General features: G+C 51.1%; 1 protein-coding gene across 4 annotated transcripts in view; it reads right to left on the minus strand.

Moving 5' to 3' along the window:
• The window catches only part of CLIP2 (CAP-Gly domain containing linker protein 2), a 115,464-nt gene that overhangs the window by 71,035 nt on the left and 19,406 nt on the right, over positions 1-25,023 (minus strand). For all 4 annotated transcript variants that reach the window (XM_024249945.3, XM_009242701.4, XM_024249944.3 and 1 more), the window contains one exon: positions 15,991-16,178. In XM_024249945.3, coding sequence (XP_024105713.1) covers positions 15,991-16,111 — 121 coding nt within the window. In that variant the 5' untranslated portion in view covers positions 16,112-16,178. The remainder of the gene's footprint in view (positions 1-15,990; positions 16,179-25,023) is intronic.

Raw genomic sequence — 25,023 nt, forward strand, 5'->3', positions numbered from 1 at the left:
TGCTTGAGCCCAGGGAGTGGAGGCTGCAGTGAGCCATGATCACATCACTGCACTCCAGCCTGGGCGACAGAGCGAGACCTCATCTCCAAAAGAATTAAAATAGGCCGGGCAAGGTGGCTCATGCCTGTAATCCCAGCACTTTGGGAGGCCGAGGTGGGTGGATCACCTGAGGTCAGGAGTTTGAGACCAGCCTGGCCAACATGGTGAAACCCCATCTCTACTAAAAACACCATAATTAGCTGGGCGTGGTGGCAGGTGCCTGCGATCCAAGCTACTTGGGAGGCTGAGGCAGGAGAATCGCTTAAGCCCAGGAGACAGAAGTTTCAGTGAGCTGAGATCGCATCACTGCACTCCAGCCTGGGCGACAGAGCGAGACTCTGTCTCAAAAAAAAAAAAAAAAATTTTAAAATAAACCTCCTACATGCAGTTGATTTATTCCCTAGACAGTGATTCCCGCCCAGACAAGAGCCACAAAGGAATTTACTACAAGTTTCAAGTTCAAAGCATGACAAGGGCCTAAGGACATGGTGCAGGGTGGCTGCAGCTGGTGGCACGGTCCTGCAGCCGGTGGGGATAAAAAGGGCGCCCAGATGACGCATTCTCCCCTCCGCCTGTGAGGACGCGGGTCCTGCCCTGCCTGTGGAGGTGGGGACTGGCCTTTTCCTGCTCAATCTCATCAGGAGGGATCTCACTTCCTGAGGACCTACTAGGTGCCAGACCCTGTGTCAGACACTGTGGACAAGAGGCATGGCCAAACAGGGCCCGGCAAGGGGGTGGAGTGGGGATGCCAGCAACTACAATTCAGCTCGCCATGCCATGTGCGTAACTGAGGAAGGAACCCAAAATGTGGTACCCAGGGGAGGGGGAGGGAGGGCTCCACCACGAATGATGTGGGTGTGGGTACTTCCCACGACCTCTTGCTCCAGGAAGTCACAGAGCTGGCTCCCTCACCTCCTCAGAGAAGCCTTTTCTGACAGCTTTATCTAAAACTCATCACCCTGGTTGGGCATGGTGGTGTGTGCCTGTAATCCCAGCTCTTCGGGAGGCCAGGGGAGGAGGATCACTTGAGGCCAGGAGTTGAAGACCAGCCTGGACAACATAGCAAGACCCCATCTCTAAAAAAAAAAAAAAAAAAAAAGGAGAATTGGGCATGATCCCACCACTGCAATCCAGCCTGGGCAACAGGGAGACACTGCCTCTGAGAAAAAAATTACATGGGGCACAGTGGCTCACGCCTGGAATCCCAGAACTTTGGGAAGCCGAGTTGAGCAGATCACCTGATGTCAGGAGTTCAAGACCAGCCCGGTCAACATGGTGAAACCTCGTCTCTACTAAAAATACAAAAATTGGCCCGGCATGGTGGTGGGCGCCTGTAATCCCAGCTACTCGAGAGGCTGAGGCAGGAGAATCACTTGAACCTGGGGGGCGGAGGTTGCAGTGAGCCGAGATCGCATCACTTCACTGCAGCCTGGGCAAAAGAGCGAAACTCCATCTTAAAAAAACAAAAAACAAAAAAACCCAACAACAACAAACCTTCTTCTCTGATCAGTAGCAGGGGACCCCGATCTACATGGTGCCCCCCACCTACCACATAATCTACCAACTGCTACAGCTTTAGCTACTGCCTACATGTGACCACATTTTTTTCTTTAAGACACAAATACATTCTCCTTATAAATGATTCAAGTGACACAGGAAGATGTAGAATGAAACGGATCCCAGCTGGGCGTGGTGGATCACACCTGTAATCCCAACACTTTGAGGCTGAGGCAGGTGGATTACCTGAGGTCAGGAGTTCGAGACCAGTCTGGCCAACATGGTGAAACTCCATCTCTACTAAAAAAAACACAAAATTAGCTGGGCTTGGTGGCAGGCATCTGTAGTCCCAGCTACTCAGGAGGCTGAGGCAGGAGAATCACTTGGACCCAAGAGGCAGAGGCTGCAGTAAGCCGAGATCACGCCACTGCACTCACTCCAGTCTGGGCGAGATAGAGTGAGACTCTGTCTCAAAAAAAAAAAAAAAAAAAGAAAAGAAAAGAAAGAAACAAATTGATCCCCTCTTGCTCACCTCAGTCAGGATCAAGACCTGCCTCCTCCAGGACCTTACACCCAACGTCCTGAACCCACAGGACCTCCTTCCTCAGCTCTTACCAAAGCTCCTCCACCATCCTCCACATCTCAGGAGGCCCTACAACCACCCATGCACTCAGGTTGCAAACCCTCATTGCTCTACTGGCTCATCCTTCCCCCAGTCTAGCAATTCCACAGAAGAAATCACTCCTAATTCATTTATGCCTCCTTCTCAGGGCTCAGAGGCTCGCCTGAATTTTTTTTTTTTTTTTTTTTTTTTTGAGACGGAGTCTCACTCTGTTGCTCAGGCTGGAGTGCAGTGGCATGATCTCGGCTCACTGCAACCTCTACCTCCTGGGTTCAAGTGATTCTCCTGCCTTAGCCTCCCGAGTAGCTGGGATTACAGGCATGCACCACCATGCTTGGCTAATTTTTTGTATTTTTGGTAGAGATGGTGTTTTGCCATTTTGGCCAGGCTCGTCTCAAATTCCTGACCTCAGGTGATCCACCCACCTCAGCCTCCCAAAGTGCTGGGATTACAGGTGTGAGCCATGGTGCCCAGCCAGAAATCTAATATGTTTTAAAAGAAAAATAAAATAAGGAATACACTCTTTAGTCTATTTCCCAAGGAAATAATTTAGAAAGGGAAAAACTGACTCACTATCTTGACCTTCACAAAAATAAAAAACTGAATCTAAGAGCCTCCAAACTGAGGAGCAGGTACATAAATTATGGTCACATTATTTAGATTATTAAGCAACCTTTAAAACATTATTTGTCCAGGTTATGGGTTATGTGGGACAGTGTTTATGATGTGATTCTTGGTGACACAGCAGAGTTCAGGAGCATCCCCACATCCAGCACAGGGCATGGTGGCCTGGGGGTAGGGGAAGAGGAATAGGGAACAACAAAAAAATGAATCAATTAAGAAACACCGGCTGGGCGTGGTGGCTCACACCTGTAATCCCAGCACTTTGGGAGACCAAGGCAGGCGGATCACCTGAGGTCAGGAGTTCGAGATCAGCCTGGCCAACATGGCGAAACTCCGTCTCTACTAAAAATACAAAAATTAGCAAGGCATGGTGGCGCATGCCTGTAATCCCAGCTACTCGGAAGGCTGAAGAAGGAGAATCGCTTGAACTTAGGAGGTGGAGGTTGCAGTCAGCCGAGATTGCACCACTGCACTCCAGCCTGGGTGACGGGAGCAAGACTCCATCTCAAAAAAAAAGAAAAAAAAAAAAAAAGCACCAAGAGGAAGCTAGGCACGGTGGCTCAAGCCTGTAGTCTCAGCTACTCAGGAGGCTGAGGCAGGAGGATTGCTTGAGGCCAGGAGTTCAAGACCAGCCTGGGCAACATAGAGAGATCTCATCTCTACAAAAAAGTAAAAATAATAGAAAATAAAAAATAGCCGGATGCAGTGGCTCACATCTGTAATTGCAGCACTTTGGGAGGCCAAGGCAGGCGGATGGCTTGAGGCCAGGAGTTCGAGACCAGCCTGGCCAACATGGCAAAACCCCGTCTCTACTAAAACTACAAAAATTAGTTGGTGTGGTGGCACATGCTTGTAATCCCAGCTACTTGGGAGGCTGAGGCAGGAGAATTGCTTGAACCCAGGAGGCAAAGGTTGCAGTGAGCTGAGACCGTGCCACTGCACTCCAGCCTGGGCCACAGAGCAAGACTCTGTCTCAAATAATAAATAAATAAATAAAATAACTGAGAGGGACCTTCAGGGACCCAGAGCGTTGACATGTCATGAAGTGAGATGTGTGATGAACTCAGCCCTCTGCCCCAATGGTTTGGGGGCAGATAAAAAAGTGTCCTCTGCTAGGATCTGGTCCCTTCCTAAATGTTCCACAGAACATAGCTCCACAGGCTGTTCCTAGGTATTATGAAAAAAAAAAAAAAAAAAAAAAAAAACCAATTCAACCTCCAGGTTCAAAGAAGCTTGAGAAACAGCAACTTCAACAAAGTGAAGGGTACTTGTCTACAGGACTTTTCAGAGCCTTTGATGTGCCAATGAGCACGGTGACCACAAAGGAGGGGCTATAAATAAGGCGACCACATGATTTAACATTCAAACCCAGGTGCTTCTGGGAGTGAGAGGTGCTCTTAATATAGCATCATGCTGGCCGGGTGTGGTGGCTCATGTCTGTTATCCCAGCACTCTGGGAGGCCGAGGCGGGAGGATCACTTGAGCTCAGGAGGCAACATAGCGAGACTTTGTCTCTACAAAATAATACAAAAATGGCCGGGTGCGGTGGCTCATGCCTGTAATCCCAGCACTTTGGAAGGCCGAGGCAGGCGGATCACGAGGTTAGGAGATCGAGACCATCCTGGCTAACACGGTGAAACCTTGTCTCTACTTAAATAAAAAAAAATATATACGAAAAAAAAATTAGCCAGGCGTGATGGTGGGCGCCTAACAGCTACTCGGGAGGCTGAGGTAGGAGAATGCCCTGAACCCAGGAGGCGGAGCTTGCAGTGAGCCGAGATGCGCCACTGCACTCCAGCCTGGGCGACAGAATGAGACTCCGTCTCAAAAAAATATATATATTAATAATAATACAAAAATTAGCAGGGCATGGTGGTGCACACCTGTAGTCCCAGCTACTTAGGAGGCTGAGAGAGGAGTTGGAGGCTGCAGTGAGCCATGATCGCACCACTGCACTCCAGCCTCGGTGACAGAGTAAGACCCTCTCAAAAGAAAGAAAAGAAAAGAAAAAAAGGCATTATACCAATACCACAGGCATCAAGCAGGCTGTTTCAGGCAAAGCTCCATCCTTCTGCCTTGAGTCCAGCACTTTACCCTTGGGATCACCTAAGGAAGTCCTTCTGCCCGTCCATAGCAACTCCACATCCCCTCATCTGCAGCCATCTCAAGGGGCCCACTGCATCTCTCTCCCTCCCAACCCCATGGGGCTCTGTTCCCCCTTAGTTTGCACAACCTGACTCCCAGGCTAACTGGGGTGCATGTCTGCACACCCCCAGAACATGAGCCCCAGGAGGTGGACTCACACCAACTCCCCTCTCATCCCCTGGACCCCCCGGGCTGAAACGCAGACGGGCCACACACCTGACTCCCGCTTCCTGGTGGCCCCAAAGGAACATCCATCAATGCCCCGAAAATCTCAAATGGCTTTCTCTCCTGAGCCCCCTCTTCTCTCCTGAAGGTGCTCAAAGGCAGAGGTTACGAAGGAAGGAATGGGGTCTCCATAGCATTCCTTGAAGAGGCCACTTTCCCTCCGGCAGTCCCGCATTGGGTCCACCCCAACCTGGTTCCACCCCTCAGACCATGCCTGCTCCAGGGAGGACTGAGTCTACATCTCCCAGCCCACCCCGACCAGGGAGGGGTCCGTCTGAAACTCACCTCTCTCCGGTGGCCACCCCAGGCGCAGCCTCCGCAGCATCCAGCCCTAAAGAAGGGATCCTCCCTCCATCAGCCCACACCGTCCTGAATCCCAGGCTCTGCTCGGCATTCTTCCTGAACCAAATGGAACTCCAAACCCCCCTTCTGTGCCCCCTCCTCCCAAACCAGGAGAACAGAGTCTCTGCTCAGCAGAGGCGGCCGGGGAACCCAGGGCAAGAGCGGCCCGGATGGCTTACCCTGGAAAGAACAGAGCCAGCTCCCCATGGAGAAGCCCGTGGCCAGGCCACCAGGCAGGCAGGCAGGTGCTGGCAGCCGGACCCCCACCCCGTCAGATCGATCCCGGACCACGTCAGGGACGTTAGGAGGCAGCCCTGCCCCCACCCCCACCAGCCACAGAAGAGCGGGCTTGGCTTCCCTGTCCTGATGCCATTAAAAAGTTTAGGATGTGGTCAGTGGAGAGCCGAGAAGCTGCCCTTGAAGGGACGAATTTGCCCAACATCTCAGACAAGTCACTTAAAATGGGGACAATCCTACCTGCTCTCCTGGGGCTGGGAAGGCGCCTAGAAATGTATGGAAAGGAAAGAGAAAAGCACCATCCTCTGTGGGGGTGGGGGCCCCACCTCGGGCACTTCAGGTTGGTGCCAAGGTCTGGAACACTCACGGGGTACAGGGACATTGAGCTCAGTGAACTAGAACCACAATGCTGACCAAGTGAAGTGGCTCACGCCTGTAATCCCAGCACTTTGGGAGGCCAAGGCAGGTGGATCACTTGAGGTCAGGAGTTCGAGACCAGCCTAGCCAAGATGATGAAACCCCAACTCTATTAAAAATACAAAAATTAGCCGAGTGTGGTGGCACATGCCTGTAATCCCAGCTACTTGGGAGGCTGAGGCAGAAGAATTGCTTGAACTTGGGAGGTGGAGGTTGTGGTGAGCCGAGATTGCACCACTGCACTCCAGCCTGAGCAACACAGCGAGACTCTGTCTCAAAAGACAAAACAAATTTTGAAGAACTGCCAAACTTTCCTGAAGCAGCTGTGCCATTTTACATTCCCACCAGCAACATACGAGAGTTTCTTGAACCCGGGAGGTGGAGGTTGCAGTGAGCTGAGATCGTGCCGCCACACTCCAGCCTGGGTGACAGAGTGAGACTCCGTCTCAAAAACAAAAACAAGCTGGGCACGGTGACCCATGCCTGTAATCCCAGCACTTTGGGAGGCCGAGGCAGGTGGATCAAGAGGTCAGGAGTTCAAGACCAGCCTGGCCAATATGGTGAAACCCTGTCTCTACTCAAAAATACAAAAATTAGCCAGGCGTGGTGGCGCATGCCTGCAATCCCAGCTACTTAGGAGGCTGAGGCAGGAGAATCGCTGGAACCCAGGAGGTGGAGGTTGCAGTGAGCCGAGATTGCGCCACTGCACTCCAGCCTGGGTGACAGAGAGAGACTCCGTCTCAAAAAAAAAAAAAAAAAATGCTCTGGGCCCAGCCCTGTGTGTGTACTGGAGAACAGCTGAGGATAGCATATAGGAGGTGGGCCTTCCCTCACATAGCCCAACTCCCTGTCTAAGGGTGGGTAACACTCCCACACATACTTGTCCTCAATCTCCTGGGTCCCCAGCATAAGGCAACGCCACAGGAATGTTAGGGGACAGTTGTGACAAACCTAATGGGAACAGGTATGTCCTCCTCCCATCCACCTGTCTGGGGCATGAGCCAAGTGTGTGGGGCTGATACTGGACTTGGTCCCCCAGGCACCCCACCCCTGGGGAGGCAGCAGGGGCTCAGTCTGGCATGAGTCTCAGCTCTGGCCCTGTAAACCTGGGCAACGCAGCTGAGACTCCAAGCCTCAGTGGTCTCATCTTTATTTTTATTTTTTTGAGACAGAGTCTTCCTTTGCTGCCCAGGCTGGAGTGCAATGGTGTAAACTTGGCTGACTACAACCTCTGCCTTCCAGGTTCAAGCCATTCTCCTGCCTCAGCCTCCTGAGTAGCTGGGATTACAGGCATGTGCCACCACGCCCAGCTAATTTTTGTTATTTTTAGTAGAGACAAGGTTTCACCATGTTGGCCAGGCTGGTCTCGAACTCCTGACCTCAAGTGATCTGCCCTCCTCGGCCTCCCAAAGTGCTGGGATTACAGGCATAAGCCACCATACCCAGCCAATGGTCTCATCTTTAAAATGAAAACAATGGCACACAGTTGGCCCCTGTGCTCATCAGTCCCATCAGTCCTCACCCAGGACCCAGGTCACTGCAGCCCAGCCTCCCCAACTTTTTTTTGTTGTTTTGAGATGGAGTCTCGCTCTGTTGCCCAGGCTGAAGTGCAATGGCGTGATCTAAGCTCACTGCAACCTCCACCTCCCGGGTTCAAGCAATTCTCCTGCCTCAGCCTCCCAAGTACCTGGGCTTACAGGTGTGTGCCACCACGCCCAGCTAATTTTTGTATTTTTAGTAGAGACGACGATTCACCATGTTGGCTGGGCTGGTCTCAAACTCCTGACTTCAAGTGATCCACCTGCGTCGGCCTCTCAAAGTGCTGGGATTACAGGCGTGAGCCACCACACCGGGCCCTCAGGGCCTTTGCAGCCTCTGTTCCCTCTGCCTGGCTGTTTTTCCCTGAACGGCAGCCAGGGCAACTCCTGCTCATCACTTGAATCCTTGCTCCAATGTCACCATTGGAGCCAGGCCGTCCCTGACCACCCTGTCTGCACCAGCCTCCAGGTGTGCTCAGTCACACCCGGCCATGCTGTCCCTTGCCACGCTGCTCCACCCAGGACTTTGCCCCCAGGTGGATCCCAAACTGCCCTCCTGCCCACCTGCTCTGACCACCTCTCCCTTGTAGCCCTGCACCACCTCCTAGTGTGAGAGACCCTCTCAAAGGTCCCCCTCAAATGCTGCTCCCTGTGTGGCACAGCTCTGAGGACACAGGCCCTCCCCTCTCCACTGGGTGGGCAGCAAGGGCACCAGTCCAGGCCCCGTCCCTTGGCCAGATCCTCTGCCGGAGGCTGAGCTCATGTTTTGGGAGGCAGCCACAGCCCTGTTCCCAGAGCAGACTCCAGTGTGCTCCCCTCCCCACAAACCACCGCCAGGCCCCGGCCTCTGCCACACGCATCTCGAGCTGCCCACTGCCCAGGGTCCCAGCCTCTGATGGATGTGGCAGCCTCTAGCCCCTCGGAGAACAGATGGACAGTTGTATGGGTGGGTGAGGGAGCCCGATGGGCCAACAGGACTGGGGGAACCGTCCTTCCCTGGCTCTTCCACCTGTCACTCTTCCCAGAGCCTTTTTTTTTTTTTCTCGAGATCTTGGAACAGGAACAAAAGCAGCCCTGGGCAGCAGAACTCTCCTTTTCTCTCTCCTGGAGTTTGGCTGTCTCAGCCAACTCGGTTTTGCTCCAGGCTGGCCACCTCCTTCCCCAGCCTGGGAGTCTGGTTCTGCCCTGCAAAGGCAGCAGCCGGGGTGCAGCGAAGGGAGAGGACACCACCAAGCCCAGCCACAGCCTCTGCTGCCACTATCTCCAAGGTCAGGCACAAGGTGTGGCTCCCCAGTCAATTGGGGATTCTCAGAGGGACACTTTCTCTCTCTGGGACAGCTTTGAGGGTGGAGGCCCCAGGCAGTCCGACCACCCCGTCCTCGCCCCCATCCCCAGACCGCCAGGCAATGTGACTAGGAAGCAGGTGGCACACCACACACCACACTACAGTCCGTTCCCTCCAGGGAACCATTCAAATGACGGCAGGTGATACCGTAGTAGCACAGGGAGGTGCTTCCCATAGGATGCAATAAGATGAGAAAAAGTAGAATGCACAATCTAGCTGTTTAAAACAACTTGTGGCCGGGCATGGAGGCTCACACCTGGAATCCCAGCACTTTGGGAGGCCGAGGCGGGAGGATCACCTGAGGTCAGGCGTTTGAGACCAGCCTGACCAACATGGCGAAACTCTGTCTCTACTAAAAATACAAAATTAGCCAGGCATGGTGGCGGCTGCCTGTAATCCCAGCTACTTGGGAGGCTGAGGCAGGAGAATCGCTTGAACTCAGGGGGCAGAGGTTGCAGAGATCGTGCCACTGCACTCCAGCCTGGGCGAAAGAGCAAGATTCCATCTCAAAAAAATAAAAATAAATAATAAATAAATAAAACAACTTGTGTAATAGGAAAAAAGACTGGAAGGAAATACAGTCATGTATCACTTAATGACCGGGATACCATCTGAGAAATGCATCATTAGGCGATTTTGTTGTCCTGTGAACATCACAGAGTGTACTTACACAAACCTATATGGTCTAGTCCACTGCTCCTAGGCTACAAACCTGTTTAGCATGTTACAGTATTCAATGCTGAAGGCAATTGTAACACGAGGGGAAGTGTTTGTACATCTGAACATAAGATATCTAGGCCGGGGCCAGGAGCAGTGGCTCACGCCTGTGATCCCAGCACTTCGGGAGGCTGAGGCAGGCGGATCACCTGAGGTCAGGAGTTGGAGACCAGCCTGGCCAACATGGTGAAACCCCATCTCTACTAGAAATACAAAATTAGCCAGGTATGGTGGTGGACGCCTGTAATCCCAGCTACTCAGGAGGCTGAGGCAGGAGAATTGCTTGAACCCAGGAGGCAAAGGTTGCAGTGAGCCGAGATCATGCCATTGCACTACAGCCTGGGCGACAGAGTAAAACTCCATCTCAAAAAAAAAAAGAAAAGAAAAATAAAGATATCTAGGCCAGCCATGGTGGCTCACGCCCTTTGGTAGGCCGAGGTGGGAGGATCGCTTGAGCCCAGGAGTTCATGAGCAACGAGGGCAACAAATGCAAGACTCCATTTCTACAAAAAATTTACAAGTTAGCTAGGCGTGGTGACACCTGCCTATAGTCCCAGCTACTTAGGAGGCCAAAGCAAGAGGATCGCGTGAGCCCAGGAGGTCAAGGCTGCAGTGAGCTACGATTATGCCACTGCACTCCAGCCTGGGCAACAGAACAAGACCCTATCTCAAACAAATAAATACATAAATAAATAATAAATAAATAAATAAAACATAGCTAAACATAGAAAAGGTACAGTAAAAATAAGATTTAAAAGATAAACAGGCCGGGCGCGGTGGCTCATACCTGTAATCCCAGCACTTTGGAAGACCAAAGCGGGTGGATCACAAGGTCAGAAGATCAAGACCAGCCTGGCCAACATGGTGAAACCCCATCTCTATTAAAAATACAAAAATCAGCTGGGCATGGTGGCGTGTGCCTGTAATCCCAGCTGCTTGGGAGGCTGAGGCAGGAGAATCTCTTGAACCAGGGAGTGAAAGGTTGCAGTGAGCCAAGATCGCACCACTGCACTTAAGCCTGGCAACAGAGTGAGACTCCATCTCAAAAAAACAAACAACAACAACAAAAAACAAACATAAACAATGGGTCAGGTGTAGTGGCTCATGCTTGTAATTCCAGAATTTTGGGAGGTCAAGGTGGCAGGGTGGATTGCTTGAGGCCAGGAGGTGCATCCTGGTCAATATAATGAGATCCTGTCTCCTGTCTCTTTGTATTTTGAGACAGAGTCTTATTCTGTTGCCCAGGCTGGAGTGCAGTGGTGTGGTCTCGGCTCACTGAAACCTCTGCCTCTCGGGTAGCTGGGATTACAGGCATCCAACACCACGCCAGGCTAATTTTTTTGTATTTTTAGTAGAGATGGGGTTTCGCCATGTTGCCCAGGCTGGTCTCGAACTCCTGACTTCAGGTGATCCACCTGCCTTGGCCTCCCAAAGGACTGAGATTACAGGTATGAGCACCTGGCCAAGATCCTGTCTCTTAAAAAAGATTAAAAAATGGAGGCCAGGCGCAGTGGCTCACGCCTGTAATCCCAGCACTTTAGGAGGCCAAGGCTAGTGGATCACCTGAGGTCAGGAGTTCGAGACCAGCCTGGCCAATATGGTGAAACCCTGTCTCTACTAAAAATACAAAAATTGGCCAGTGTTGTGGCACACGCCTGTAGTCCCAGCTACTCAGGAGGCTGAGGCAGGAGAATCGCTTGAACCCAGGAGGCAGAGGTTGCAATGAGCTGAGATCGTGCCACTGCACTCCAGCCTGGTCGACAGAGCGAGACTCTGTGTCAAAAAAAAAAAAAGGAAAAATAAAATAAAATAATAAAAATAAAAAAGAAAAGAAAAAAGGGTACACCTGTCTGGGGCACTTAACATGAATTGAGTTTGCACGTCTGGAAGCTGCTCTGGGTGAGTGAGTGAATGAGTGAACGTGAAGGTCTAGGACATGACTGATGACTGTATACTACTGGAGACTTTATAAACGCTGCACGCTTATTTTTTATTAAAAATAAATAAAGGCCAGACGCGGTGGCTCACACCTATAATCCCAGCACTTTGGGGGGCCAAGGTGGGGGGATCACAAGGTCAGGAGTTCAAGACCAGCCTGGCCAAGATGATAAAACCCTGTCTCTACTAAAAATACGAAAAATTAGCCTGGCGTGGTGGCAGGCACCTGTAATCCCAGCTACTCGGGAGGCTGAGAGAGAATCGCTTGAACCCAGGAGGTGGAGGTTGCAGTGAGCCGAGATCACGCCACTGCACTCCAGCCTGGGTGACAGAGCGAGACTCCGTCTCAAAAAATAATAAAAATAATAATAATAAATAAAATAAAGTAATTGCGCTGCAACATGACAATGGCTAAAACTCAGGAACTGCCAATGTCTGCAATAGGAAATGCTCAGCTCTGTTAGAATCCTGTGGGACCATGATAAACACGGTCCGTCCTTCACGGAATCCTGGTTAGGCTGTGCAGTGATGAGGTTAAGTGGTAAGGGGGAAGGGAGAAGGTTAAAGGATAATGGACGTTTTTTTCTTTTATCACTTTCAAATTTTCCTGTAATGAGATGATGGATGGGTGAAAGGAAAAGAAATTAATCTTCAATGAGTTTTCTACCTGCAGGCACTCCAGGTTCATTAACTCGCTTGATCCCATTAGGGAGATGCTATTATCCCATTTGTGGCTCAGAGAGGTTAGGTCACTCTCCCAGTGTCACACAGCAGGAGCAGGGCTAGGAGGGGCATGAGAGCTGGATCACAGCCAGAATTTGGGCCTCTCTAGATCAGGGAGGAACAAAGGGGAAAGTACCCAGAAGGTTCAATAAGACTCTCTTGCTGCACGCCATGCCCCAGCCCCAGGGTTGGGCTGGGCAGGTGCCCTTCTCCAGCCATTAGGTTACACAGCCCCACTCCTCACTGGACCAAGCTCAGCCCACTAGGTACCTTCGCTCACGCCCTTCCCCCACTGTCTGCAGGTCCTTCCTCCTCCTCTTCTCATTTTCAAATTCCATCCACTGCCCTGCCCCCATTATCAAGGCTGAGCTCATTCACGCTTCTTCCAGGAAGTCTTCCCTGATTGCCCAATCATGGTAATGAGCCCCTCCCTCCCCCGGATAACCACAGCCTCCTCACTGGTATCCCCACCTGGCTCTTAACCCTACAATCCATTCTCTGCACAGTGGCCCAAGGGATGTGAACAAGGTCCCATCACTTTTCCATTGGTGTCCTCCAGCCGCTCCCACCATCCTTTTTTGTTTTGTTTTTGAGTCAGGGTCTTGCTCGGTCACCCAGGCTGGAGTGCAGTGGTGTGATCAAAACTCACTGCAGCCTTGACCTCCTGGGCTCAAGCGGATCTCCTACTTCAGGCTGCCAAGTAACTGAGATCACAGGTATACACCACCGTGCCTAATATTTTTTTTAGTAGAGATGAGGTCTTGCTGTGTTGCTCAGGCTGGACTCAAACTCTACTGCTCAAGCGATCCTCCTGCCTCAGCCTCCCAACATGCTGGGATTACAGGCTTGATTACAGTGCCCGGCCCCCACTGCTCTTTTTCCTTTTTCTCTTTTTTTTTTTTTTTTGAGATGGAGTCTCACTCTATTGCCCAGGCTGGAGTGCAGTGGCGCAATCTCAGTTCACTGCAAACTCCGCCTCCCGGGTTCAAGCGATTCTCGTGCCTTAGCCTCCCGAGTAGCTGGGATTACAGCTAATTTTTGTATTTTTAGTAGAGACAGGGTTGGCCAGGCTGGTCTCCTAACCTCAAGTGATCCTCCCGCCTCAGCCTCCCAAAGAGCTGGGATTACAAACTTGAGTCACTGTGCCCAGCCCCCACCACTCTTAAAACAAACCCAAACCCTATGTCCTTCAGGTCTGCCCTGGCTGCCCTCCCTAACCTCTTTTCACACTCCTCTCCATCCAGACTTTTCTTCTTTCTCTCTTTTTTTTTTAGGGTCTCGCTCTGTCACTCAGGCTGGAGTGCAGTGGTGTGATCATGGCTCACTGCAGCCTCCAAACCCTGGGCTCAAGCGATCCTCCCACCTCAGCCTCCGGAGTACTTGGGACTACAGGCACACACTACCATACCTGGCTAATTAAAAAAATGGTTTTTTGTAGAGACGGGATCTCACTATGTTCCCCAGGCTGGTCTGGAACTCCTAGGCTCAAGTGATCCTCCAGCCTCAGCCTCCCAAAGTGCTGGGATTATAGGCATGAGCCACCATGCTGGCTTCTCTTTCTTTCTTTCTTTCTTTTATTTTATTTATTTATTTTTTTGACAGAGTCTTGTTCTGTTGCCAAGGCTGGAGTATAGTGGCATGATCTCGGCTCACTGTAGCCTCCGCCTCCTGAGTCCAACCGATTCTCATGCCTCAGCCTCCCATGTAGCTGGGATTACAGGCATGTGCCACCACATCCAGCTAATTTTTGCATTTTTAGTAGAGAGGGGGTTTCACCATGTTGGCCAGGCTGGTCTCAAACTCCTGACCTAGGTGATCCTCCAGCGTTGGCCTCCCAAAGTGCCGGGATTACAGGCATGAGCCACTGTCCCCAGCCTTTTTCTTTCTTAACAAACCAAATTCATTCCAGCCTCAGGGCCTTTGCATCACCCATTCCCTCCACGTAGAACACCTCTTCCCCACCCCACCTCATCCCCCGAATTTTCTCTTGTCTGGCTTCTCATTGCTGGAGAGGATTTGCCACCCTAGAGCAGAGCCTGGGTCTTCACAAGGCTGCACTGGGCAGGCCTTTCACATGGGCTTCTGCCCACAGGCCTCACCCTTTCACGCTGCCCATTTGCTCTGCCAGGGACCCGGTCCTGCCAACTGCCCATGACTTTGGCTCAAACTTTCCTTGACCCCCTTCCCCAGGACTCAATTTGTCCAGTCTGGCCCTGGCTGTGTTTGTCTCTCCAAACTTTGTGCCAATCAGATAAGATGGGCAGTGACCTATCCTGCTGGCTGGAGTGTCATCAAAGCCAGGCTTTGTGCACAAAGATGTTCATCACAGCATCATTTATCAAAGTGATAAGTAAGAAACGATCGTCATTTTTTTTTTTAAAGGAGTTTCGCTCTTGTAGCCCAGGCTGGAGTGCAGTGGTGTGATCTCAGCTCACTGCAACCTCCTCCTCTTGGGTTCAAGTGATTTTCTTGCCTCAGCCTCCCGAGTAGCTGGGACTACTCACTCTGTTGCCCAGGCTGGAGTACAATGGCGCGATCTCGGCTCAATGCAACCTCTGCCTCCCGGGGTCAAGCGATTCTCCTCTCTCAGCCTCTCGAGTAGCTGGGATTACAGGCACCTGCCACCACGCCCGACTAATTTTTGTATTTTTAGTAGAGATGGGGTTTCACCATGTTGCCCAGGCTGGTCTTGAACTTCTGACCTCAAGGGATTCTCCCACCTCGGCCTCCCAAAGTGCTGAGATTACAGGCATGAGCCTCCATGCCCAGCTCAATTACAATTTTTTAAACTGCAGAGAATGGGTAAGAAATTGCTGCTAGTTCCTTCCATCATACTCATCTTGGTTTAAACTCTCCCGTAGCTCTCATTATTAAGATGAAAATGAAACTCCCTGCACACCTCCAAGTCACCCAGGTCCACCTGCATTGCAGCAGACTGCCCCAGCCGCACCCATGTTCTCTCCCTCTTCTGTACTCACGACGCTTCTTTCTGCCTCTGAGCATTTGCATGTGCTGTTCCCTCTACTTGGAATACCCTTCCCTCTTTTTTTTTTATTTTTGAGACAGAGTCTCACTCTGTTGCCCAGGCTGGAGTACAATGGAGCGATCTCGGCTCAATGCAACCTCTGCCTCCCGGGGTCAAGCGATTCTCCTCTCTCAGCCTCTCGAGTAGCTGGGATTACAGGCACCTGCCACCACACCCGGCTAATTTTTGTATTTTTAGTAGAGATGGGGTTTCACCAAGTTGGCCAGGCTGGTCTCGAACTCCTGACCTCCAGTGATCCACCTGCCTCAGCCTCCCAAAGTGCTGGGATTACAGGCATGAGCCACCGTACCCACCCCTTTTCCTCTTCAGCTAGTGAATCAGCTATTCACCCCCCAGACCTCGGCTCCCATGTCCCCTCCCTGGGGAAACCTCTGCCAACCTTCCAGTGCTGATCAGGTCCCATTACAGGAGCTCATGACACTCAGCATCCCCCATCAGATTGGTCACAGAGTGGCCTGTGCTCCTGGGGCTCTTCCAGAAGAACACTCATCCCATGTAGCCAGTCCCCTCATCCCCGATCCTTGGCGCCACGTACCTTCCTTGGAGCCAGTGGCCACTGCCGCCGAGGATGAAGCTGACCCAGTAGATGTCCGGCCCATGGGGCTGGAGTGCTTCCCCCCACGGCCGGGGGGCTTCAGGCCGCTGGGCTTCTGCATGGCGGTGCCACTGGGCAGGTGGACAAGGGTGAGTGCTGGTCACGTCCTCTCTGCCATCTTCATTCACCTGCGGGCAGAGACAAGAGAGATCATATCATCACTTCCCAATGGCCCCCAGACCCTCAAGGGCCATCGAGCAACACACATCCCTCCTGAGGTGGGCTGGATGAGGCAACACCCGATTTAACCTATCAGCTCACTGCTCCCGTTGCTGCACGGGCTATATTCCCACTCTTGGACTCACCATCCCAGCACACACCCCCTCCACTTCAGGGGCAGGACAAACACACAGAGAGGCTTATGCCTTACCGTCTTACGTCCTGGTGTGGGGTTACCTGCCTCAACTCCACACCAGGCCGTCACCTAGCCACGACCTCTGCCTGCCTTCCCACCATTAAAGCTTTGTGTCTTTATTTATTTATTTTTGGTTGCAGAAATTTATTACAATTGAAAGATGTTTCACCTTCTATCCCATGAGCATCCATCAAACTGTTTGCAACAAAGACCACTTTTAGACTGGGTACAGTGGCCTGTCATCCCAGCACTCTGGGAGGCTAAGGCTGGTGGATCGCTTGAGCCCAGGAGTTTGAGGCTGCAGTGAGCTCCAGGGCACTCCAGCCTGGGCGACAGAGTGAAACCTTTTCAAAGCGTGAGCTGCATGCTGACTATGGTCATTAAAAGCCCTAAAAGGGGCCAGGTGCAGTGGCTCATGCCTGTAATCCCAGCACTTTGGGAGGCTGAGGTGAGTGGATCACTTGAGGTCAGGAGTTCGAGACCAGGCTGGCCAACATGGTGAAACCCTGTGTCAACTAAAAATACAAAAATTAGCCAGGCTCAGTAGCACATGCCTGTAGTCCCAGCTACTTGGAAGGTTGAGGCACGAGAATCACTTGAACCCAGGAGGCGGTGGTTGCGGTGAGCCGAGGTCGTGCCGCTGCACTCCAGCCTGGACAACAGAGTGAGACTCTTGTCTCAAAAGAAAAAAAAAAAAAAAGCCCTAAAAGGGCTGGGGGCGGTGGCTCACACCTGTAATCCTAACACTTTGGGAGGCCAAGGTGGGAGGACTGCTTGAGGCCAGGAGTTCAAAACCAGCCTTGGTAGCGTAGCAAGACTTTGTCTCTACAGAAAATAAAAAATAAAAAATTAGCCAGGCGTGGTGGCGCATGCCTGTAGTCCCAGCTATTTGTGGGGCAGAGGTGGGAGGATTTCTTGAGTCTGGGAGGCCGAGGCTGCAGTGAGCTGTGACGGCACCACTGCACTCCAGCTTGGGTGACAGAGCAAGACTCTGTCTCAAAAAAAAAAGAAAAAACCAAAAAATGCAGTCATAAAATAGAACAAGATGATGTCCTTTGCAGGGACATGGATGGAGTTGGAAGCCATTATCCTCAGCAAACTAAAATTTGCTCAGGAACAGAAAACCAAACACCGCATGTTCTCACTTATAAGTCAGAGCTGGACAATGAGAACACATGGACACAGGGAGGGGAACATCACAATGGGGCCTGTTGTGGGGGCGGGGGGAGGGAGAGCATCAGGAAAAATAGCTAATGCATGCTGGGCTTAATACCTAGGTGATGGGTTGACAGGTGCAGCAAATCACCATGGCACACATTTACCTATGTAACAAACCTGCACATCCTGCACACGTATCCCAGAATTTAAAATTAAAAAAAAAAAAAAAAAAAAAAGGCTGGGCACGGTGGCTCACACCTGTAATCCCAACACCTTGAGAGGCTGAGGTGGGTGGATCACCTGAGGTCAGCAGTTTGAGACCAGCCTGGCCAACGTGGCGGAAACCCCATCTCTGTTAAAAATACAAAAATTAGCTGGGCATGTTGGCGGGCACCTGTAATCCCAGCTACTCAGGAGGCTGAGGCAGGAGAATCACTTGAACCCAGGAGGAAGAGGCTGCAGTGAGCTGAGACTGCACCACTGCACTCCAGCCTGGGCAACAGAGTGAGGCTCCATCTCAAAAAAAAAGAAAAAAGAAAGAAAAGAAAAAAAAGAAAAAACAAGGGCCAGGTGGGGTAGCTCATGTCTGTAATCCCAGCACTTTGGGAGGCCAAGGCAGGAGGATCACTTGAGCCCAGGAGCTCAAGACCCACCTGGGCAACATAGTGAGACCCTGTTCTCTACAAATAATAAAAACAAAATATTTTTAAAAGGGCTAAAAGCAAAGATTACATATTAATCATGGCCAAAAAAAAAGTGTGTGATGCTTGCTAGTACAGTAACCTCAGAATCAAAAGCTTTGTGTCTTTATTATTTTTTTAAATTTATTTTTGTGACGGACTCTTGTTCTCTCGCCCAGGCTAGAGTGCAGTGACACCATCTTGGCTCACTGCAACCTCCACCTCCAGGGTTCAAGCGATTCTCCTGCCTCAGCCTCCCGAGTAGCTGGGATTACAGGCACCCGTCACCACGCCCGGCTAATTTTTGTATTTTTAGTAGAGACAGCATTTTGCCATGTTGGCCAGGCTGCTCTCGAACTCCTGACCTCAAGTGATCCTCCTGCCTCGCCTCCCAAAGTGCTGGGATTACAGGCATGAGCCACCATGCCCGGCCAGCTTTGTGTCCGTATGATGAAGCACAGAAGAGCTTATAGGAGCACCAGCGCTTTACAAAAGGGACTCTGGCGAGGAGCAAAGCCTCCAGGCATGACGCTATCTGTTTAGGGGATCAGGGACTGATCAGGGACTGATCCTGCAGCAAGATGGGACTGGCTGCAGGGAGCTGGAGAGGTACACAAGCCCCCACCCCCAGACCTCTTCCCCACTATCCTATACTCACAAACTTTCCTGCACCCAATGTTTCCAGAAGGCTCACCATGAGCCAGGCCCCATCCCTACCCAAGAGTTGCAGGCAGGACTCGGCCTCTGCCCTGGGGAGCACCGTCCAATGGGGAGAGAAAATTCAGAGCACCATAGTCGGATGGAGGATTCCAGGCAAAAGCATCCTCACGTCTGGACCTCGGAAACACAGGAAATCTCTGATACAGGAGATGCCCTTGTCTGTCCAGCCATATGTGTGGTCACAGATTTTGAAGAAACCTTTTCTTCACTTATTCTGTTATTATTATTATTTTTAGAGACAAGGTTTTACTCTGTTGCCCAGGCTGGAGTGCAGTGTCATGATCTCAGCTCACTGCAACCTCTGCCTCCTGGGTTCAAGTGATTCTCCTGCTTCAGTCCCCTGAGTAGCTGGGACTACAGGCCATCCACCACCACGCCTGGCTAATTTTTGTATTTTTTGTAGACATGGGGTTTCACTATGTTGGCCAGGCTGGTCTCGAATGCCTGACCTTAAGTGATCCTCCCACCTCTGCCTCCCACAATGCAGGGATTACAGGCGTGAGCCACCGCACCCTGTCCCTTTTCCCCAATTTTTTTTTTTTTTTTTTTTGAGAGAGTCACTTTGACACCCAGGATGGAGTGCAGTGGCACGATCTTGGCTTACTGCAACCTGCATCTCCTAGGTTCAAGCAATTCTTCTGCCTCAGCCTCTGAGTAGGTCAGACTACAGCCGCCCGCCATCAGGCCCGGCTAATTTTTGTATTTTAGTAGAGAGGGGGTTTCTGCCATCTTGGCCAGCCTCATCTCGAACTGCTGACCTCAGGCAATTCTCCCGCCTCGGCTTCCCAAAGTGCTGGTATTACAGGCATAAGCCACTGCTCCCGGCCTACATTCTCCCCACCCTTGGTTCATATGACTTATGTGGCTTGACCCCATTCCCACTCCTAGAGTGAATGCATAACGCAGGCCTGGCCATCAGAGAAGATCATGTGACGCGTCCCAGGGTCTGGGCTGTGGCTGAAACCTTTAGGAAGAATTCTCCCTGCTCTGGGGCTGCCTGGGTGTAGGATGGAAGCCAGAAGCTGCAGGGGCCATCCTGGTTGCCGCATGGGAGAGCCTGCCAGGGAACGGTGCCAGCCGAGCTGAGCCTGAAGCTGGCCACAGAGACAGCCGAGCTGAGTCCCCAGGAGGGCCTAGATCCAGCTGAGCCTGAAGCTGGCCACTTGGGCTTTTCATTTTTTTTTTTTTTTTGAGATGGAGTCTCACTCTGTCGCCCAGGCTGGAGTGCAGTGGCGCAATCTCGGCTCACTGCAAGCTCTGCCTTCCGAGTTCACGCCATTTTCCTGCCTCAGCCTCCCGAGTAGCTGGGATTACAGGCACCTGCCACTACACTTGGCTAATTTTTTGTATTTTTAGTAGAGACAGGGTTTCACTGTGTTAGCCAGGATGGTCTCGATCTCCTGACCTCATGATCTGCCCCCCTCGGCCTCCCAAAGTACTGGAATTACAGGTGTGAGCCACTCCAGGCTGGAGGCTGGAGTGCAGTGGTACAATTTCAGCTCACTGCAGCCTCAACCTCCCAGGCTCCCGAGTAGCTGGGACCACAGGTGCATGCCACCACCACCACCCCCCGCCCCAGCTAAGTTTACAAGTTTTTTGTAGAGACAGGGTCTCACTATGTTGCCCAGGCTGGTCCCAAACTCCTGGGTTAAAGCAATCTTCCCGCCTCAGCCTCCCAAAGTGCTGGGATTACAGGCGTGTGCCATTGTGCCTGGCCTTTTTTTCCCCTAAATCTATTTGAGGGACAATGTTATTTGCATTTCCAAAAAAGTTCTGATGAATACAGATGCCAACCCACAATGCTCATGGCAGGAATGTGCGTGTGTTCTCAGGACATCCGATGAGTCAGCAATGCTACTACCTGTCCTGGCACATCTGAGTAAAGGATCACTTCCTCCCTTAGACTGGCAGCTATAAGAGCAGAGGAAAACGAGCTGCCCCCAGGCACACAGCAGTGGAGCCCACATGCCGGGGTGCGCCCACGAGAGCACTGGGCATGCCTGCCAGCCCTGGCCCTCAGGGCCTGCTAAATCCAACATTCCAATGCCCCTGGTGCCCCGGGAATTCTGGGGGCTGGGAGTCAATCATGCTGGGGTGCAATGCTGCTCCCTTCGTCCTCAGAACCGGGCCCTCCTGGTGGCTTGTTCAATGAGGGAGCTGTACCGTGAGCTTTGGGCATAGCTCTCTGAGAGCTTGGTTAGGCTGGGTCAGCATTTCCAATGCCAGCAAAGGTGAATGGGGGTGGTCTCTGGTGACAGTAAATGTCCCACCTTGTGGGTGACCAAATGAGCCCCTTGCTCCTGTGGCTCAGCTGGGGGACCCTCTCACCTAGGAACTCCAGATGCAGAGAAGAGAGAGCACTGCTGAGACTCAAGTGAGGTGCAAGGAACACCCTCCGCCTCCTGACCCCCGCCCCCTGCCAGGGCCTCTTCTCTGCCCAAAATCCCTCCCACAGAGAAAACAGCTATAAATCGTATCTAATAACAAACTTTCATTCTTTTATTTATTTATTTATTTATTTGGAGACCGAGTCTTGCTCTGTCACCCAGGTGATGCAATCTCAGCTCACTGCAACCTCCGCCTCTCAGGTTCAAGTGATTCTCCTGTTTCAGCCTCCCAAGTAGCTGGGACTACCGGCATCCCATTGCCACCCCATTGGCTAATTTTTGTATTTTTAGTAGAGATGGAGTTTCACCATGTTGGCCAGGCTGGTCTTGAACTCCTGACCTCAAATGATCCACCTGCCTCGGCCTCCCAAAGTGCGGAGATTACAGGTGTAAGCCATCATGCCCGGCCCAGACTTGCATTCTTTTCTTTTTCTTTTTCTTTTTTTTTTTTTTAATTCTTGAGATGTGGTCTTGCTCTATCGCCCAGGCTGGAGTGCAGTGACACGATCATAGCTCACTGCAGCCTCCAACTCCTGGGCTCAAGCAATCCTCCCGTCTCAGCCTCCTGGATAGCTAGGACTACAGGTGCACCCTACCATGCCTGGCTAATTGTTTTTTATTTTTTGTAGAGACTGTGTCTAGCTACGTTGCCCAGGCTGGTCTCAAACTCCTGGGCTCAAGCAATCCTCCTGCCTCCGCCTCTGGAAGTGCTGGGGTTACAGGTGTGAGCCACCACGCCCAGCCAGGGCTGGTATTCAGGAAACATAATGAACTCTGCAACTTACTAACAAGACAATAACCCAATTAAAAATGGGTGAAAGCTTTGAATACACATTTCACCAAAGAAGATATACGAACAGCCCATAAGCACATGAAAAGATGACTAACATCATTACTCATCCAGGCAATACAGATCAAAACCACAAGAGATACCACTTCCCATCAAGGGGAATGGCTAAAAATTTTAAAAGCTGACAATACCAAGTGCTGATGAGGATGCAGAACAACTGAAACGCTCATAGTGTTGGTGGAAATAAAAAATGGTACAATCACTTCGGAAAACAGTTGGGCAGTTTCTTAAAAAGTTAAAAATAGTGGCCGAGTGTGGTGGCTCACGCCTGTAATCCCAGCACTTTGGAAAGCCGAGGCGGGCGGATCACGAGGTCAGGAGATCAAGACCATCCTGGCTAACATGGTGAAACCCGTCTCTACTAAAAATACAAAAAATTAGCCGAGTGTGGTGGCAGACACCTGTAGTCCCAGCTACTCGGGAGGCTGAGGCAGGAGAATGGCGTGAACCCGGGAGGCAGAGCTTGCAGTGAGCCCAGATCGCACCACTGCACTCCAGCCTGGGCAACAGAGCAAGACTCCGTCTCAAAAAAAAAAAAAAAAAAGTTAAAAATAGGAGCTCGAGGCAGGCGGATAGCTTGAGCCCAGGAGTTGGAGACCAGCCTGGGCAACATGGTGAAATCCCATCTCTACCAAAAATCCAAAAACAATTAGCAGGGCATGGTGGTGCATGCCTGTAGTCCCAACTACTTGGGAGGCTGAGGCACAAGAATCACTTGAACCCAGGAGGCAGAGGTTGCAGTGAGCCAAGATCGTGCCACTCCACTCTAGCCTGGATGACAAAGTGAGACCTTGTCTCAAAAAAAAAAAAAAGAAAGTTAAAAATATACCTCCCATATAACCCAACCACCCAAGAGAAGCAAAAACATGTATCCATAGAAAGTTTTATAAACAAGTGTTGCATACCAGCTTTACTCATAACAGCCCAAAAGTAAAACCTCCATCAACCAGTGCATGTACAAACAAAAGTAGGGCAGCTGTTTTTTATTTTAATTTTATTTTTATTTTTGAGACAGGGTCTCACTCTGTCACCCAGGCTGAGTGTAGTGGTGCAATCATGGTTCACTGCAGCCTGGAAGCTCCTGGGCTCAAGTGATCCTCCCACCTCAGCTTCCTGGGTAGCTAGAACCAAAGGCGAGTGCCACCATGCCCACCTAACTTTTTATTTTTTGCAGCTGGAGTCTCACTATGTTGCCGAAGCTAGTCTCGAACTCCTGGACTCAAAGGATCCTCCTGCCTCAGCCTCCCAAAGTGCTGGGATTACAGGATTGAGCCGCCATGACCATTCTTCATTTTTATTTTAGAACAGAGACAGGTCTCTGTCACCCAGGCTGGAGTGTGGTGGCATGATCACGGCTCACTGCAGCCTCGACCTCCTGGGCTCAAGGAATCCTCCCACCTCAGCCTCCCCAGTAGCTGGGACTACAGGCATACGCCATCACGCCTAGCTAAATTTTTTTTTTTTTTTTTTTGTAGAGACAGGGTCTTGCTATATTGCCCAAGCTGGTCTTGAATTCCTGGACTCAAGCAATTCCCCCCACCTCAGCCTCTCCCAAAGTGCTGGGATTAAAGGTGTGAGCCACCATGCCTGGCCCAAAGTGGTATATCTATATAATAGAATACTTCTCAGCAATAAAGAACTACTGATATGTGCAACATAGATGAATGCTTTTTTTTTTTTTTTTTTTGAGATGGAGTCTCACTCTGTCACCCAGGCTGGAGTGCAATGGCATGATCTCGGCTCACTGCAACCTCCACTTCCCGGGTTCAAGCGATTCTCCTGCCTCAGCCTCCCGAGTAGCTGGGATTACAGGCACCCGCCACCACACCCAGCTAACTTTTTCTATTTTTAGTAGAGACAGGGTTTCACTATGTTGACCAGGCTGGTCTCGAACTCCTGACCTCAGGTGATCCACCCGCCTCAGCCTCCCAAAGTGCTGGGATTACAAGCGTGAGCCACCACGCCCGGCCAGATGAATGTTTAAAACATTTTGCTAAGTAGAAGAAACTAGACACGAAAGACTCCATATTGTATGAGTCCGTTCATATGAAATTTCAAAACCGTATACACAGAATGCAGATCAGTGGTTGCCTGGGCCTGGAAACAGAGATTGGCTGCAAATGGGCACAGAAAACTTTCTGGGTGGTAGAAATGTCCTAAAACTGGGGTGTGGTGATAGTTGCACAACTCTATGTTTATACTAGAAGTCATCAAACCATACACTTAATTTTTAGTAGAGACGGGGTTTCATCATGTTGGCCAGGTTGGTCTCAAACTCCTGACCTCAGGTGACCCACCTGCATTGGCTTCCCAAAGTGCTGGGATTACAGGTGTGAGCCACTACGCTGGGCCCAAACCATACACTTAAGATGGGAGAGGCCGGGCATAGTGGCTTATACCTGTAATCCCAGCACTTTGGGAGGCCGAGGTGGGTGAACTGCTGGAGCTCAGGAGTTTGACACCAGCCTGGGCAACATGGCAAAAATCTCTCTCTACAAAATAATACAAAATGTAGCCAGGTGTGGTGGTGCGTGGCTGTAGTCCGAGCTACTGGGGAGGCTAAGGTGAGAGGATTGCTTCAGCCCCGGAGGTTGAGGCTGCAGTGAGCTGTGATCACACTACCACACTCCAGCCTGGGTGACAGAGTGAGACCCTGTCTCTAAAAAAGTTAAAATTTTTTTTTAAAAAGGGCCGGGCATGGCGGCTCACACCTGTAATCTCAGCACTTTGAATACACATTTCACCAGAGAAGATATATAAACAGCCCATAAGCACATGAAAAGATGGCCAAGGCAGGCAGATCACTGGAGGTCAGGAGTTTGA

This window comes from Pongo abelii, chromosome 6 (genome assembly GCF_028885655.2).
Source record: "Pongo abelii isolate AG06213 chromosome 6, NHGRI_mPonAbe1-v2.0_pri, whole genome shotgun sequence".
NCBI lineage: Eukaryota > Metazoa > Chordata > Mammalia > Primates > Hominidae > Pongo > Pongo abelii.